The sequence below is a fragment of the Colobus angolensis genome, unplaced genomic scaffold, assembly GCF_000951035.1.
Source record: "Colobus angolensis palliatus isolate OR3802 unplaced genomic scaffold, Cang.pa_1.0 Scaffold115, whole genome shotgun sequence".
Classification (NCBI taxonomy): Eukaryota; Metazoa; Chordata; class Mammalia; order Primates; family Cercopithecidae; genus Colobus; species Colobus angolensis.
Genome location: NW_012112586.1, coordinates 4316248 through 4331259, shown reverse-complemented (window position 1 = coordinate 4331259; position 15012 = coordinate 4316248). Strand labels below are relative to the sequence as shown.

Here is a 15012-nt window from a genome sequence, read left to right as displayed (position 1 = left end):
GAGAGAGAGAGAGAGAGAGAGAGAGAGAGAGAGAGAGAGAGAGAATGAGACAGAGAGAATGAGACAGAATGAGACACAGAAAGAATGAGACAGAGAGAATGAGAATGAGACAGAGAGAGAGAGAGAGAATGAGACAGAGCATGAGACAGAGAGAGCATGAGACGGTGGACCTTCCCTTTCCCCCAAGGTCTTGCAACTGGGTTCTGTGAGATCCCTCCAATCCTCGTAACACATCCTGTGTTATTTAAGCTTTTGCTTGGGTGGACTTTTTTCTCTTACAACCCACTGGCCCCTGACCGTGACAGAAGTAATTTTACACAGTTGTTATTTAGTCTTTGGAAGTAAGAAGAAAGGCTCCTCAGATGTGGCTGGTGGCCTCTGCTCCTTCCTTCAGCTCAGCCAAGAAATACTCACGCTGTTAGACATTGGCTTGGACTCCCTGCTAAGTTCTCCAAGGTTCTCCCTCGGAGAACCTTGCCAAGGCACAGTGCGAAAGCTACTGGACATGACACTGACTTACCAGGTTCTCTCAATCTGCCATGAAATCTGAGCAGAGCATTCAAATGCACAAGGGACTTCTTGAAACTACCACGGTCAGAGCCAAGTTGCAGGCAGGGAGTGAGAGCCCTGCAAACCAGCTATGGAGCAAATCTCAGGGTAGCATGTTTAGCTCTGCATGTCAGGAACGGATTAGCCTTCTGGCCTTCTCCTAGCTGCATCTATCCCTTCCTTAACGCCTAGCTGGTGGTCAGCTGATGTTATCACCCACAAAGACAGAGAAAAGCCTCAGGTTATTTCTTCATTGCCATCTGTAACTTGCCTCTCGGCTGGCATTCTTCCTTGAGAAAAGGAGGTTTGCTTTGCCTAAAAATTCAATTCTGTTATTGGGATCATCCACTTTCAAGTGTTTTCTAATCCAAACTCTGCAAACAAAGACTGTAGTATAAGGACTAGGAGATTAGCTCATGCCTGAAAGGGGAGCATTACATGACAGGTGCAGGCTGGGAAAGTGGGAACGCTCTTTGTGCCTCTTGGCAAGTCCAGTGTAGCACTCCTGCCTCCTCTGAACGTGGTCACAGCCGCTGCTGGTGCACGAAGGCAGGGCAGGCCTGGTACCTCATCCTGCTGACGAAGAGTGCAGAAAAGGCTCCGGATCCCGAAGGGAAGCAGTGAGAATAATATCTCATTTGGGCTGGAGGGATTCCAGCTGCCCACATGAAGATGATCCCTTTTCATGGGGCACAAAGAACTAATGACCTGCAACCACCATGTTTTGTTGTTAAGTGAGCTTCACCCAAATTCCTATGTTCTAAGAAATAATGTTTCTCTACCTCTAATGAGGGAGAACATACTACTTTCAAAGGTCCCCTATAACAGTCCCCTTTGTAAGCCAGTATATCCACATACAAACACATGCACCACACACATACACACAACATACAATACATTCACAACACACATACACATATACATGCACACAGGTGCCTGTACAACACAAACATACAACACAAAATACACAAGACACACATGCATATACACACACGCATAAAGCAAAAACATACATACATGACACAGACCCACAGCACATACATATACATATGCATACATACACACGACATATACATAGACACATGCAATGCATACATAAACACAATACATTCACAACACACATATACATACATACAGGTGCCTGTATAACATAAGCATACGTGCAACACACACAACACAAAACAAGCAACACAAAATATGGACACAAGACACACACATGCATACACATAGACACACAAAGCAAAAACAACAATGTACACAACACATACACACACATGTATACATATGCACACATACAACACACATACATAGGCACATGCAATACACACATACAACACACAGAAACACACAACACACTCTATTAGCTCACACTGGTTCCAAATAAAGTAAAAGAAAATTGTGACTGACATCCCCATGAATTCTCTGTTTCTGCCTTGAGCTGAACAATGAATGGTCTGGAAGCGATCTCCCGCCATGGGCTCCCCACTCAGCAGGTCTGTCACGCTCTGCTCCATCAGGACCTTGGCAGCAGGCTGTGCACCTGCTCTGAGCCTGCATGTGCCCTCATGCCCTCATGGAAGCAGGAAGGATGTGGGGAACACAGGTGACCACTTGCATGCACCTGCACTCTGGTGGATGAGGGGCGGGCCTTTCCTCCAGGGCTCCTGCCCCTTAGTGGCTTCTCATTTTTACATGTTGCAATACTGATGTATATTTGTATTTATTTTTTTCATCTCTGCATGAGGGAGCTGGGAAACATGAGGCAGAGCAGTCACCTGCTTCATAAGAGCCCTTTGCAGATGGAGAAACACCCGATATGTGATCCCACTCTATTGTGCCGCCTGCCTGCCATGGTGCCTGCCTGGTGTGTGACCCACTTGGTGTGGGACCCCTGCTGAAGTGTGTCTCAAGCCCTCCTCCATACCTGTTTTGGCCTCTGCAGAAGCTCCTGAGCCACTGCAGTGGCAAAGATGGCTCTGTTGCTTCCTGGGCTGAGCTGCAAGGAGAGTGACAGCCCTGTCACCAGCTGCACCCCGAGGTCTGTGATGGTCACCTTCTCGTCCAGCACGGTGATGGTCTTTTCAGCGAGGATGGTGTCTGACAGAGGAGACAGGATCTGGAGGGCAGAAGCGACATGACAAGGAAAGGCTTTCTGTGGTCCAGGCACTGCCTCCAGTTGCAGGAGGAAGTGCCAGGTGTTCAGGCAGCGACAGGGCCATGTGTGAGCCAGAAAGTATGAGAACAGGTCTTTCCCACTCACACCACCTTCTAAATCATATATTTTGCTTGAGAAAATGGAATGCATTTTTTTGCGTAAAGCAAGGTGGTGTCACATAGTGGGCAGGTAGGGCTTGGCCCCTCCCCACACCCCACACATCGGCTCCATTTCCTACCATGCTCCATCGTGGACAGAAGGAACTGACATTTTCATTCGACTATTAACTTTATGATTCTTCTACATCACAGATCGTCTCTCTACTCTTTAGTGTGTATTTTGTTTAAAAGTATTTATTTTACTAAAATTTGTTTTTTCAAAAGCCTTTCTATCACCAGCGAACAATGGGTTGAGTGTACTGGTTACATATTGACGGCTTTCTCTCTTGTACATGAAAACCAATGTGCAACTGGAAGGTGGATCCTGCTGGTCCATCTCAATCATGTGTGTCACTGGAGGCCACGCTGTACACTTTGGGAAACAAGCGTATGATGCCTGATGATGTGGAATATCGTCGGGCACATTCTGATAAACGTAGGTTCTAAGTGTCTATGCCTGACGCCAACAACCCAAAGCCTCATTTCTCCTGTGGACACCTCGAATGACCTGGAAAATGAGGCTTATGTGCAATTTAGACCCTGGACAGGAAATCCTGCTTTTTTTTTTCTTGTATTTTTAGTAGAGACGGGGTTTCACCATGTTAGCCAGGATGGTCTCGATCTCCTGACTTCGTGATCCACCCACCTTGGCCTCCCAAAGTGCTGGGATTAATCCTGCTTTTGAGGAACGTCTGTGGAATCACCTCTTCCCCCTCTCATGCTTCGCCCCAACAATAAAGAGCTGTCTTGGACGCCTCGCGGCCCCGTGTAACTCAACCTTCTGGAAGGGAAGGGCTTCATTCTCTGTTCTCCTGCTTTCTCAACCTCTTTCTCTTTTCAAGTTTTTGGTGATATTTATGATGTATGTCAAGACAGCAGTTTCAGTTTAGCCTATAGATTTATGATAGGGATTCAGGTCCTTCAACTTCTTAGTCAATTGTGGAGGTTGCAAGCTCTCATCTATGAGGCAGATATGTTTTGTCTGACATAAGTCATATTTTAAGGTAGAATTAATGATCATCATTTAGAGAGCTGGAAGATCTCATATAAAAACATAGACTTCCAGCTTTTCTAGAAAATTGGAACATATGGCCGCAGTGGACTTGCATTTCTTCTTGGCAGCTTTTGGCTGTAAGAGCTTGCCCCTTTTCCACAGGCCCCACTACTCCCTGTTGTCTCTCTAACACTCAGAGGGAAATCAGCTGCTGTCTTTCAGCACACAGCCAGCCTACTCTCCTCACTGACGGTAGCTTCTCAGCTTTTAGAGATCATTGGAGTGTGTGACTCCTGGTCTACAGACCAAACCCACTGATTTTCCTCCTTGGATAAAATGAAGTTTTAGATATACCAGCCAATTTTCTAGAATGGATATGTTTTAAATCTTCCACGATCCAATCTAGTCGCAGTTATGATGATTCCTCATGCACAGCTGTTTTAGAAGCCTCACAGATTGCCTGATAAGACAATCGCGTTGCCTGCAGAGGGGGCAGCTGCGGGGGAATACACTTTTCCTTTGGCTGCGACGTACACTATTTGGGTGATGGCTACGCTAACAAGGCAGACACGCAATATGTCCAGGTAACAAAACTGCACTTGCACCCCTTACATGTATACGGAAAGAAAACAAACTCCTGGTTTGTTCACAGCTGGGAGGTAAATGACCAAACCCTTACGAGCCTCCCAGAACACTGTTTTGTAAAAGCGTTTGTTTCAAAACCCGAGTGTTGCAGCTGGTCCTCTCCATCACCCGCTCCCCAGCAGAAGGGGCCCACGAGACAAACGGAGGCATAATAACTTCGTTCCTTCCTTCAGCACATGTCTGAGTTGTTCAGGTTCTCATCAGGCTGCCGGTTGTGACTCGGCAGAGGCGGCCACAATATCCTGAAGCCATGGGAAGGTTTAGGTGACCATGCTCGGCGGCGGAAAGTGGCTCAGCAGGAAGTTGCTGGCCGTGCCTGTGATTCAGATCACATGAGCTCACCTCAAAAGCTTGTTTACCAAGATAGTAACGCCTACCATGGCTTGGGCAGAATAGTGTGTTTCAAGCATGACCCACCATGGGAGTCAGCCCAGAGTTTCTCACCTATAAGTAATATGTGAGGAATTTCGAGATTCTTGTCACATCATTACATGACTTGTATGGTGGTTTCGTTTGAGATGGGGTCTCGTTTCATCACCCAGGTTGAAGTGCAGTGGCACGATCTCAGCTTACTGCAACCTCTGCTTCCCAGGCCCAAGAGATCCTCCCACCTCAGCCTCCAGGAGCTGGGACCACAGGTGCGCACCACCACACTCGGGTAAATTTTTGTTTTTTTGGTAGAGATGGGGTTTTGCCATGTCATCCAGGCTAATCTCAAACTACTGAGCTCAGGTGATCTGCCCACCTCGGCCTCCCAAAGTGCTGGGATTACGAGTGTGAGCCACTGCACCCAGCCAACATCACTTGTATTGTTTACTTGACAATTTCTTTGAATTTAGCCATTCTAAAAATAGATACCATTCCTAGCAATGACAAACAGCTGGTTTCTCCTCTGGGCGGAGCAGAGGTGGGAAGACAGAGATCTTGCTTTGGGGATTTTTTTTTTTTTTTTTTTTTTTACCTGAATGGTGGTCATCCCAAGTTCCTGTCCTATCAGGATCTGTCCACCTTGCAGCTTGGCGATCCTGGGCTCCTCCACCTGCATGAAGTCATTTATCAGCTCTGTGATGTCCACTTGCCAGTCTGAGCCCAGCAGGTGGGCCAGGTGTCCCCCAGGGCCGGCCGCCTCAGCCACAAACTGTGTCAGGACCCGCACCATGGCGTGCTGGTACTGCAGGGTGCAGCCGCGGCCCCTCCGCTCATCATCCTCCTCTTCCTCACTGTCCCCGGCAGGCCTGTGAAAGAGGCAGTGCAGTTTGCAGACAGTTACTTGTTGGTTCTCTGTAAGGGGCTGTGTGTGGAGCCTAGTGGGGGCTGCAGAGATAAGGAGGCCATGAGACTTCAAGGAGTTTACATCCAGACATGCAGAGGTGAACCTGACATACTAACCACTGCTCTGGTGTGACCAGTCCCATCGGCAAGGCCGGTGCAGCCAGCAGAATGTAAGGTGTTCCCAGTGGCCCCCCCACCTCCCGGTGTCTACTTTGTGTAAACCTCTCCCCTTGAGTGTGGGCTGGATCTAGTTTCTTTCGTCCAGTGAAAAAGTTAGGGCGAAAGTGATTGGATGGTCACTTTCTTGGCTAGACTTGAAAAGCCGGTGACTTCTGTCTTGCTTGTACTTTCTTTCCTTGGTTCTTTGCACTTGCTCACTCGAATGAAGTGAGCTGCAGGCTGTGAGCCAAGCTGTAGAGATTTCCAGCCAGCTAGAAACTGAGAGTGAACTCTGGCCAGCACCAGCGAGGAACTGAGACCAGCCAGCACTGGCGCGAGTGAGCCTGCATGTAGATCCTTCCCCACGTGAGCCTTGAGACGGGACCCCAGCCCCAAGCACGTAGATCCTTCCCTACGTGAGCCTTGAGACTGGACCCTAGCCCCACTGACACCTGGGCTGCAGCCTGTAAGAGCCCCTGCTCAGAAGACCCAGCTCAGCCATGCCTGGATTCTAGATCCACGGAAACTGTTCGATAATACATGTTGTTCTTTCTCTTTTTGAGATAGTGTCTTGCTCTGTCATTCAGGCTGGAGTGCAGTGGTGCAATTTCAGCTCACTGCAGCCTTGAACTCCTGGACTCAAGAAATCCTTCCACTCCAGCCTCCTGAATAGCTTGGACTATGGTGCAAGCCACCATGCCCGGCTACTTTTTAAAATTTTGTGTAGAGATGTGGTCTCGCTATGTTGCCCAGGCTGGTCTCAAACTTCTGGGCTTGAGCCATCTGCCTGCCTCGGCCTCCCAAAGCACTGGAACTTACAGGTGTGAGTCAACATGCCTGGCCGGCATGTTGTTCTTGTAAGCCACATTAACATTGGGGATAATTTTTAAACCACTAAGCTTTGGGATAAGCCACTATGTTAGACAGAATGGATATAGCTAACACAACAAGGCCAGGGATGAATGGTGTGGTTCTGTAACCCAGCACACAAAGCGGGTGAATATGTAACTCAAGGTGAGGTCAAATGTGATAAGAAAGGCAGAGAAGGCCAGGATGCTTGGAAGGAGACAGATGTCGGCTGCTCCCTCAACATCTGGTCCCTTCTGTGCAGTTGGCCCTTTGATGGCACCGTCTCGGTCTCCATCAGAACAGCAGCTGTTCCCTCTCACACTCACTCCACTGCCGTGTCTGAACCAGGCAGCTGTGACAGTGTGTGGGATATGCCGAGGTGAGACTCAACCAGGTCTCTGGTGAATCTTTCCCTATAGTTTCTTCCCTCTGCAGCACCAACGGTCACCCTCTAATCCACGCCCTCAACTCAACACCAGAAACCCCAGCGACTGAGAAAGAATCATCGCATCCCCTCTCCCAGGGGTCATGGACCAAAGGAATGAGCTTGCAAGGGAGGGAATATCAGTTATCCCTCAGATGAGCACCAACTCTCCACCCCCTGCCGAGTACACAGACTCCAGGCATATTTCCTTGTCTCAGAATGCATATACTTATAGCAATCAACATGTCCTTATACCTGAATTCTTATACACGGTTTCTCTGAGATGACAAAGTCTGTGAGTGAAGAGCCTGAGCTCCTACCACTGTCTTTACATGGTACGCACGTGGTTCCCAATGGTAGATGGTAGAGACTCCTGGGGCTCTATCAAGCACCATTGGAGTAATGTATCAGACACTCAGTGGACAAGCCTCAGATCTCATTTCACCAAGGCAGAGAGCTCAGAGCTTCTGGACTGGAGCACAGAGAGGCAGCTCAGGTCAGGCTGACCCTGTCAGATGTCCTTCCAGGGAACATCTGCTGCCTTCTTCTTTCCAGCATCAATTTTCCCTCCTCCTAGAATTTGTCCATTAATTCAGCCTTGGTGCACCTCTTCGTCTAGCTCCTCTGGCTCTAGCTGGGGGAGTCCAGCCATTCAGTGTGTTCCAGGGCCTTGGCTACAGTAACTAGATAAGGGAGGCCACAAAATCCCAGTGAGGATAGGACTTAAATCCAGGACTTTGCTGGAACTAGTGGGAAGGAGAGAAGGCACTTCCTGCTGGAGTTGCAGAGAAGAGAGGATGAAAGCCTGGAACCTCCCAAAAAACACTGATAGGGAATGAAGCCAACACAGAGCAAATCAAAGCTGAGTGGTAGAGGGAGACTTGGTCCTTAGGGTACCACATGCATCCTCAGACCCAATCATGCCCGAATTTGCCACCCTGTACGCTTCCTTCTTAGTCTGTCATGGAGTTTGAGGGGCACACCCACCTCCTGCTGGAGACGATGGGCACTCGCCAGCCCTTGATCTGATTGAGCTCGGTGTCTGAGACCTCTATCTGCAGCGGAAGTCGGGGCACCCACACCGTCATCTCCAGGGGGCTGCTCAGGTGCTGGTAGGTGAAGTTCACCATCACGTTCACCTTGCCTTTCATTTCCTTCCCATTGACAAAGACGTAGTCACATCTGTCAGAAACCTGTGACGAGGTGAGAGAGAAAAGGGGAGGGGAAGGTGAGCTTTCATCCCATTGCATGGCCCAAGGAGGAGGAAAGGGAAGCACCCTGGCTGGTAGAGGTCACTTCCTATGGGGAGGAGGTCCTGGTATGAAGCAGATATTGGCTGTTGCTTTTGAGTATAGCAGACGCTGTTATGATAGGTGCTCTCTGAGTACCCAGGCTTCCTGGGGTCACTGTGGCTAGGTTGGTGGACTCCTCCCCAGGGGCTGCGTGTGTGTTGCCGACAGCTCCTGCCACATCTTCCATAGCAGACTGCCCTTAGGTGAGTGGAGCTGTGTCCCTCAGAGTTACCTGGGAGTTATGTCCTGCTTGCCCCGCTTCTCTGCCCAGTGACTACCTGGTGGGGTGAGAAGCCCAGGCTGTTTGCCTCAAGGAGGGACCCACACACAGCACAGTTCCTTCTTAAGAGCTGCTCAGGGAGCTGCCTGTGCTGCACCGGAAGCCGACCTTGCTTGGCCCCTCCTCTTCCGCTCCTACTCTCTTCACTCCCACGCGGGTGTATCCTGAGAACGTCCTCAACAGCGCATGTGCAGACCACTTTCCCCCACAGGCACGGGGTGGATTCTGAGGCCCGTCCTGCAGAGTTCCCTAGAGGGGCTCCATGGGATTCCACCAGAGTTGCTCACCACGCGCGCTAGCTCAGTGATGCACCTCCTGCTGGTTTTCCGAAATGTGTCCTGTCTTGCTGCTCATTCCCTCATTCTGCATCCAGAGATCATTCCCCACATAAACCACCTACTCTGAAGGGCACATCACAGGTTCCGCTTTTCAGGGAATCCAAACGTGGATTCGTTTCATCCTCAGAACAACCACAGCGCTCGGCACCACTGTCATTCTCACATTCCAGATGAGGAGGCCGGGAGCAGGGGAGCCTGCCTATGTTCCTCTACCAGGAAGGGCAGAGCCAGGATTCAGCCCTGGGAGTCTGGCCCCAGAGCCCAGGCTCTCAACTTCTGCCCGGTGCAGGATGGCTCCTCCATGCCAGCGCTGATGGGAAGAACCAAGTTCAATGGAAGGACTTTGTTCTCTTGTCTTTTGTCTCCTAGCTTTCCTGGGGGAAGGCAATGAGTCCTTTAGTTTTCATCCTAAACAAGAATTGGGACATGTCTTTGGGGGAGTGGGGGAGCCTAAATCATAGCTCCCAAAGATATCCACATCCTCATCCTTGGAATCTGTAAACGTTATCTTACTCGTCAAAAGCGACTTTGTGGGTGTGACCAAATTAAGGATCTTTTCCCCTCCCAGCTTTATTGGCAAATAAGTACTTGGCAGACAAAACTGCATCAATCTAGGGTGTACCACATGATGTTCTGATACACATGTATACTGTGAAATAATTACAAATCATGTTAGCTCACATATCCATCACCTCACATAGTCACGTGTGTGTGTGTGTGTGTGTGTGTGTGTGTGTGTAAGATATTTCTTAAAATTTCTATATATTTAGGGGGCACACGTGGAGTTTTGTCACATGGATATATTGCACAGTGGTGAAATCCAGGCTTCTAGTGTAAACATCACCCAAATAATGTACACTGTACCCGTTAAGTAATTTCTCATTCCTCAACCCCTCCTAACCTCCAGCCCTTCTGAACATCCAGTGTCTATTATTCCGCGCTCTTTGTCCATGTGTCCACTGTATTTAGCTCCCACTTATAAGTGAGAACATGTGGTATTTGACTTTCTGCTTTTGAGTTGATTCACTTAAAATAATGACCTCTAGTTCCATTCATGTTGCTGCAAAAGAGGTGACTTCATTCTTCTTTATAACTGAAAAATATTTTATTCCATATAAATATATTGTATATTTATATGTTGTATATATAGTATATTGCATATTTATTGTATTATATATACACAATATAATACACAACATATATAATGTGTAATACAAAATTGTATTATATACAAAATTACTGTATTATATATACAATATATAGTGTTTATATAGTATTATATACATTGTATATAAATGTGAATTATATATTTATGTACATTGTATATAAATGTTATGAAAATGTAGTGTGTGTCTAAATTATGAGTGCAGGTGTTTTCTCAATGTACTGATCTTTTTTCCTTTGGGTATATACTGGTAGTGGGATTGCTGTAGAGAATTTTAGTTCCCTGAGAATTCTCTATACTGTGTTCCGTAATTAATTTTCCATACTATGTTATATTCCCATCAATAGTGTGTAAGTGTGAGAACATGGAAGACCCACTGCCTTTGCAAATCCTAAGTCTACCATATGGTATTATTAACTAGAGTAGTCATGCTATACATTAGGACCCCATCATGTATTCACCAGCATAACTGAAACTTTCTGTCCTTTGACCAACCTCTCTCCATTTCCCCCACTTCCCAGCTCCTGGAAACCCCCATTCAACTCTGTTTCTATGAGTTGGGCTTTTCCCCACATATAAGCAATATCATGCAGGATCTGCCCTTCTGTGTCTGTTCTAGTTCACTTAGCATCATGTCCTCCAGGTTCATCCACGTTGTTGCAAATGCTAAGATTTTCTTCTATTTTAAGGCTGAATAGTATTCCACCGTGTATAGACACCACATTTGCTTTTTCCATTCATTCACTGAGAGACACTTAGGTTGTTTCCATGTCTTGGCTGTTACCGGTATTTAAATTAAAGGTCTTGAGATAGGGAGAGCATCCTAGATGACTTGGGTGGGCCCTAAGTGGAGTTGACTGTGCTTATAAGAGGGAGGCAGGGAGAGATTTGACTGCAGCGGGAGAAGCAGGTCCTGTGACCACAGAAATAAGACGCTGGAAGATGGAGGCAGAGGCCAGGGAAGGAAGGAGGCAGCTCTGGGGGCTGGAAAATGCGAGGAAGCATGTTCCCCACTAGAACCTCCCGAGGGAGGGCAGCCCTACCAACACCTTGATGTCGGCCCAGTGAAGCTGATTTCAGACTTTCGACCTTCAGAACTGGAAGAGAATACATGGGTGTCCATCGTCTCACAAAGCTGCTAGGTTTGTGGTGTGATGATTTGTTATCACAGCTGCAGAAAACTAATTCCAGGAGGGAGTGGAGGACACACCCCAGAGCCCCGGATAATCCTCCCTGACCGGGGGCGTCCTCCCTGACCAGGGCGTCCTCCCTGACTGGGGCCTTGCTGGTTAAGCTTAGAGGGGGACGTGAGGGGCTAGGACCCCTGCTTGTTGAGCCTCTAAAATGTGTCAGGGCTGGAGGTTGAACACGCTTCCTGCTCATCTCACCTAGCGCTCACAGCCACCCCAGCAGGCACTGTTACTGTCCTCATTTCACGGGTGAGGAGCCAGAGCCCGGAGATACCACGTAACCTTTCCCCAGGACACGGAGGGCAGGGAAGGGGCGTAGACCAGATCCAGCCCAAGCGGGCGCCTGTGGCCTCCGGCTCACGGGAGGGCTCTCTTGCATTCTGCCATTTTAGAGGATAAAGACCTCCTTTTAGCACTTAAAGGGCTGTGAGGAAAAGCACAGCAGAAATTACTTGGTTGTTCAAACATTGTAAAGAGCATTTCCAATGCAGGGCTCTTTCACCTGCACGATGAGGAAGTCAGTCAATGCATGAGAGCAGCCGCTATGAGCTTCAGTCTCCGGGGTGACTGATGGCGCTGAGGAGAAATGTGGGCCCAGGTCTGGTTATGAGTAGGAGCTGCTTGTGTCTTCAGTATCTGCCACCAGCAAAAGTCCTTAAATCTGATTAAGAAGCTGAATGGCACGAGCTCCGGTGGCTAATCATCTGTGGCCTGGCCACAGTTCTCCTTGCTTCAGGGGCCAGGGTGTCTTTAATTGGAGGCTTGTTCTCTCTCAGGTCTTCCATTTCTAACTCAGACTGAATCCTCATAGGTGAGCTGACTTCTCAAAAGAAAGCAAAGGGCTGGGTGCAGGCTCACACCTATAATCCCAGCACTTTGGGAGGCCGAAGAGGAAGGATCACCTGAGGTCGGGAGTTTGAGACCAGCCTGGCCAACATGGCAAAACCCCATCTTTACTAAAAATATTTAAAAAATTAGCCAGGCATGGTGGCATGCACCTGTAGTCCTAGCTACTTGGAAGGCTGAGGCAGAAGAATTGCTTTAACCCAGGAGGTGGAAGCTGCAGTGAGCCAAGATGGTGCCATTGCACTCCAGCCTGGGTGACAGAGTGAGACCCTGTCTCAAAAAGAAAAAAAAAAAAAGTCAATAAAATGGGTTGCAGAATGGAGAAAATTGAGTCAACATTCAAAACTTTTATGATTTCACCTTAGAAATTTAGATTTCTAGCATCGCTTGAGAATTCAGACACTGGTGAAATGGAGCCTCCAATCTGACTTGGCCCTGATGGGGCAGAGTGGTGCTGAGGGTTCCAGTCCTTCCTACCCCCCAGTGTCTTTTTGACTCCAGAGTTGACCAGCTTTATTTATGGTCTATCTCACCACTCTTCTAATAGAGAAATGTTTCTCTCGAGTCATGTCTCCACCCAAAAGTGGAGAAAACAGAAAGGGAGGGAGCCGTGTGTTTCCAAGATAACTCAGAAAGAGCACATTGTTTTCTGAGAGGGAAGAAAATTCCTGTGCGTCTCCTAGGCAAAAATAGAATGTCATTGTCTAATGAACACAACTGAAGATGCCGCTATGATTTTCCATCAGGCTGGTCTCTGGAGACCTTACCTATGCTCACCTGGGCTCTGGGGATTACTTATCCTCACCTGGGCTCTGGGGACATCACCTAAGCTCACCTAGGCTCTGGGGACCCAGGTTCCTGAGCCTAGGTGAGCTTAGGAAGACACAAGCTGAGTCCCCCATGAGTGGACCTGGCCCCAACTCCATCCTGCTCTGGAGAGACAACCTGAGATGTGTTCCTGCAACACCTGGATGGAGCAGAACTTCTTCCAGCATATTCTGACATCCATCCTTCCTTCAGAGCTCTGTTCATTGTATTAGATTGCTAGACATTCCAAACTCCCCCTCTGGGAGATGAACTGGAGAAATTTAACGGTCTAGGTGAGCTGGCAAGACCTGTTCATTACTTCTTGTTAAAATATGACTAACTGTACATGTCAAATAATTTATTAACTACCACTTTACAATGCTGAAGGTTTGAAGGGATGATCTATTAAAATTCTTGAACTTCTTTCATAATCCATTTCCAGCCAGTCGCACTGTTCCGTTATGGGGATACAGTTAATATTTCTGGCTCTAGTGTGCGTAATCCAGCACTTATGTGAATTTAATGCCATTTCCTTCTTTTCTGTTTAAATGCTGTATGAATTTAAATCTTATTTAAATATCACCAACATTCTTGGTTAAATTTATGTTCTTCTAATATTTCTCTCTTTCCTTTTTTTTTTTTTTCAAGAGCTAAAGCTACGGATGTTGAATTTCTGTCTTTTTTTCCCCCTCAAACTTGGCAGGAGTAGACATCCTACGGGAATGCTTGCATCCAATTTCCAAGTTAGGTAGTGCCCTTTTGTACTTAGTCTCGATCTTGGATTAAAAATGTGGATCACCTGAGGTCAGGAATTTGTGACCAGCCTGGCCAACATGGTGAAACACTGTATCTACTAAAAATACAAAAAAATTAGCCAGTTGTGGTGGCGGCACCTGTAATCCCAGCTACTTGGGAGGCTAAGGCAGGAGAATCGCTTGAACTTAGTAGGCAGAGGTTGCAGTGAGCTAAGACTCGTGTCATTGCACTCCAGCCTGGGCAACAAGAGTGAAACTATGCCTCAAAAAAAAGAAAAAAAAAAACCCAAAGATAACATTAATAATAGTGGTAACAATAATAGTAGTGACAAATATTCATTGTTTGATACATGCAAGGTACTGTACTGAGGGTCGATAACTTGTTCCACTTAATCCTCACAACATATCTATTAGATTGGTACCCTTACCCCTATTTTCCAGACAAGAAAATTGAAGCTCAGTGTCCTGTAGCCAGTGCCACACTGGGCTAATTAATCAGAGGAGAACTTTAGCTCATTATACTAGGCTATTTATTGGAAAACAACTTTCCCTAACTCAGGTATATCTGTTAATGAACAGCACACACTTTTCGGCCAAGAGATAAGCAAGTTTTAAATGGACGCCCTGGAGGACACGCTGGACATGGTTTTAAATGGACGCCCTGGAGGATATGCTGGACACAGTTTTATTTTATTTTACTTATTTATTTATTTTGCAGTTGCAAGATTCAATAGAGTGAAGACAGAGCTCCCATACAAAGAGAGGGGACCCAAAAGGGGTGGCCGTTGCTGGCTCCAATGCCTGGGTTTATATCCCGATCATTGTCCCTCCCAGTGTGCTCTCAGGCAATAGATGATTGGCTATTTCTTTACCTCCTCTTTTTGCCTAATTAGCATTTTAGTGAGCTCTCTTTACAATCTGACTGGTCGAGTGTGGGCTAAGTTGCAAGCCCCGTGTTTAAAGATGGATGCGGTCATCTTCCCAGCTAGGCTTAGGGATTCTTAGTTGGCCTAGGAAATCCAGCTAGTCCTGTCTCTCAGTCCCTGCTCTCAACAGGAAAACCCAAGTGCTGTTGGGGAGGTTGACCGATGACCACTCTAACTGCTTCCTGCTGAATTGGGGCATAGTAGGGGT

At 47.4% G+C, this 15012-nt stretch overlaps 1 protein-coding gene across 1 annotated transcript in view; it reads right to left on the bottom strand.

The window, feature by feature from the left end:
- Positions 1–15012, bottom strand: part of TMEM132D (transmembrane protein 132D) — an 838093-nt gene that overhangs the window by 4836 nt on the left and 818245 nt on the right. The window contains exons 6-8 of the mRNA XM_011961236.1: positions 8193–8398; positions 5463–5736; positions 2474–2665 (exon numbers count right to left, since the gene is read on the bottom strand). Coding sequence (XP_011816626.1) covers positions 2474–2665; positions 5463–5736; positions 8193–8398 — 672 coding nt within the window. The remainder of the gene's footprint in view (positions 1–2473; positions 2666–5462; positions 5737–8192; positions 8399–15012) is intronic.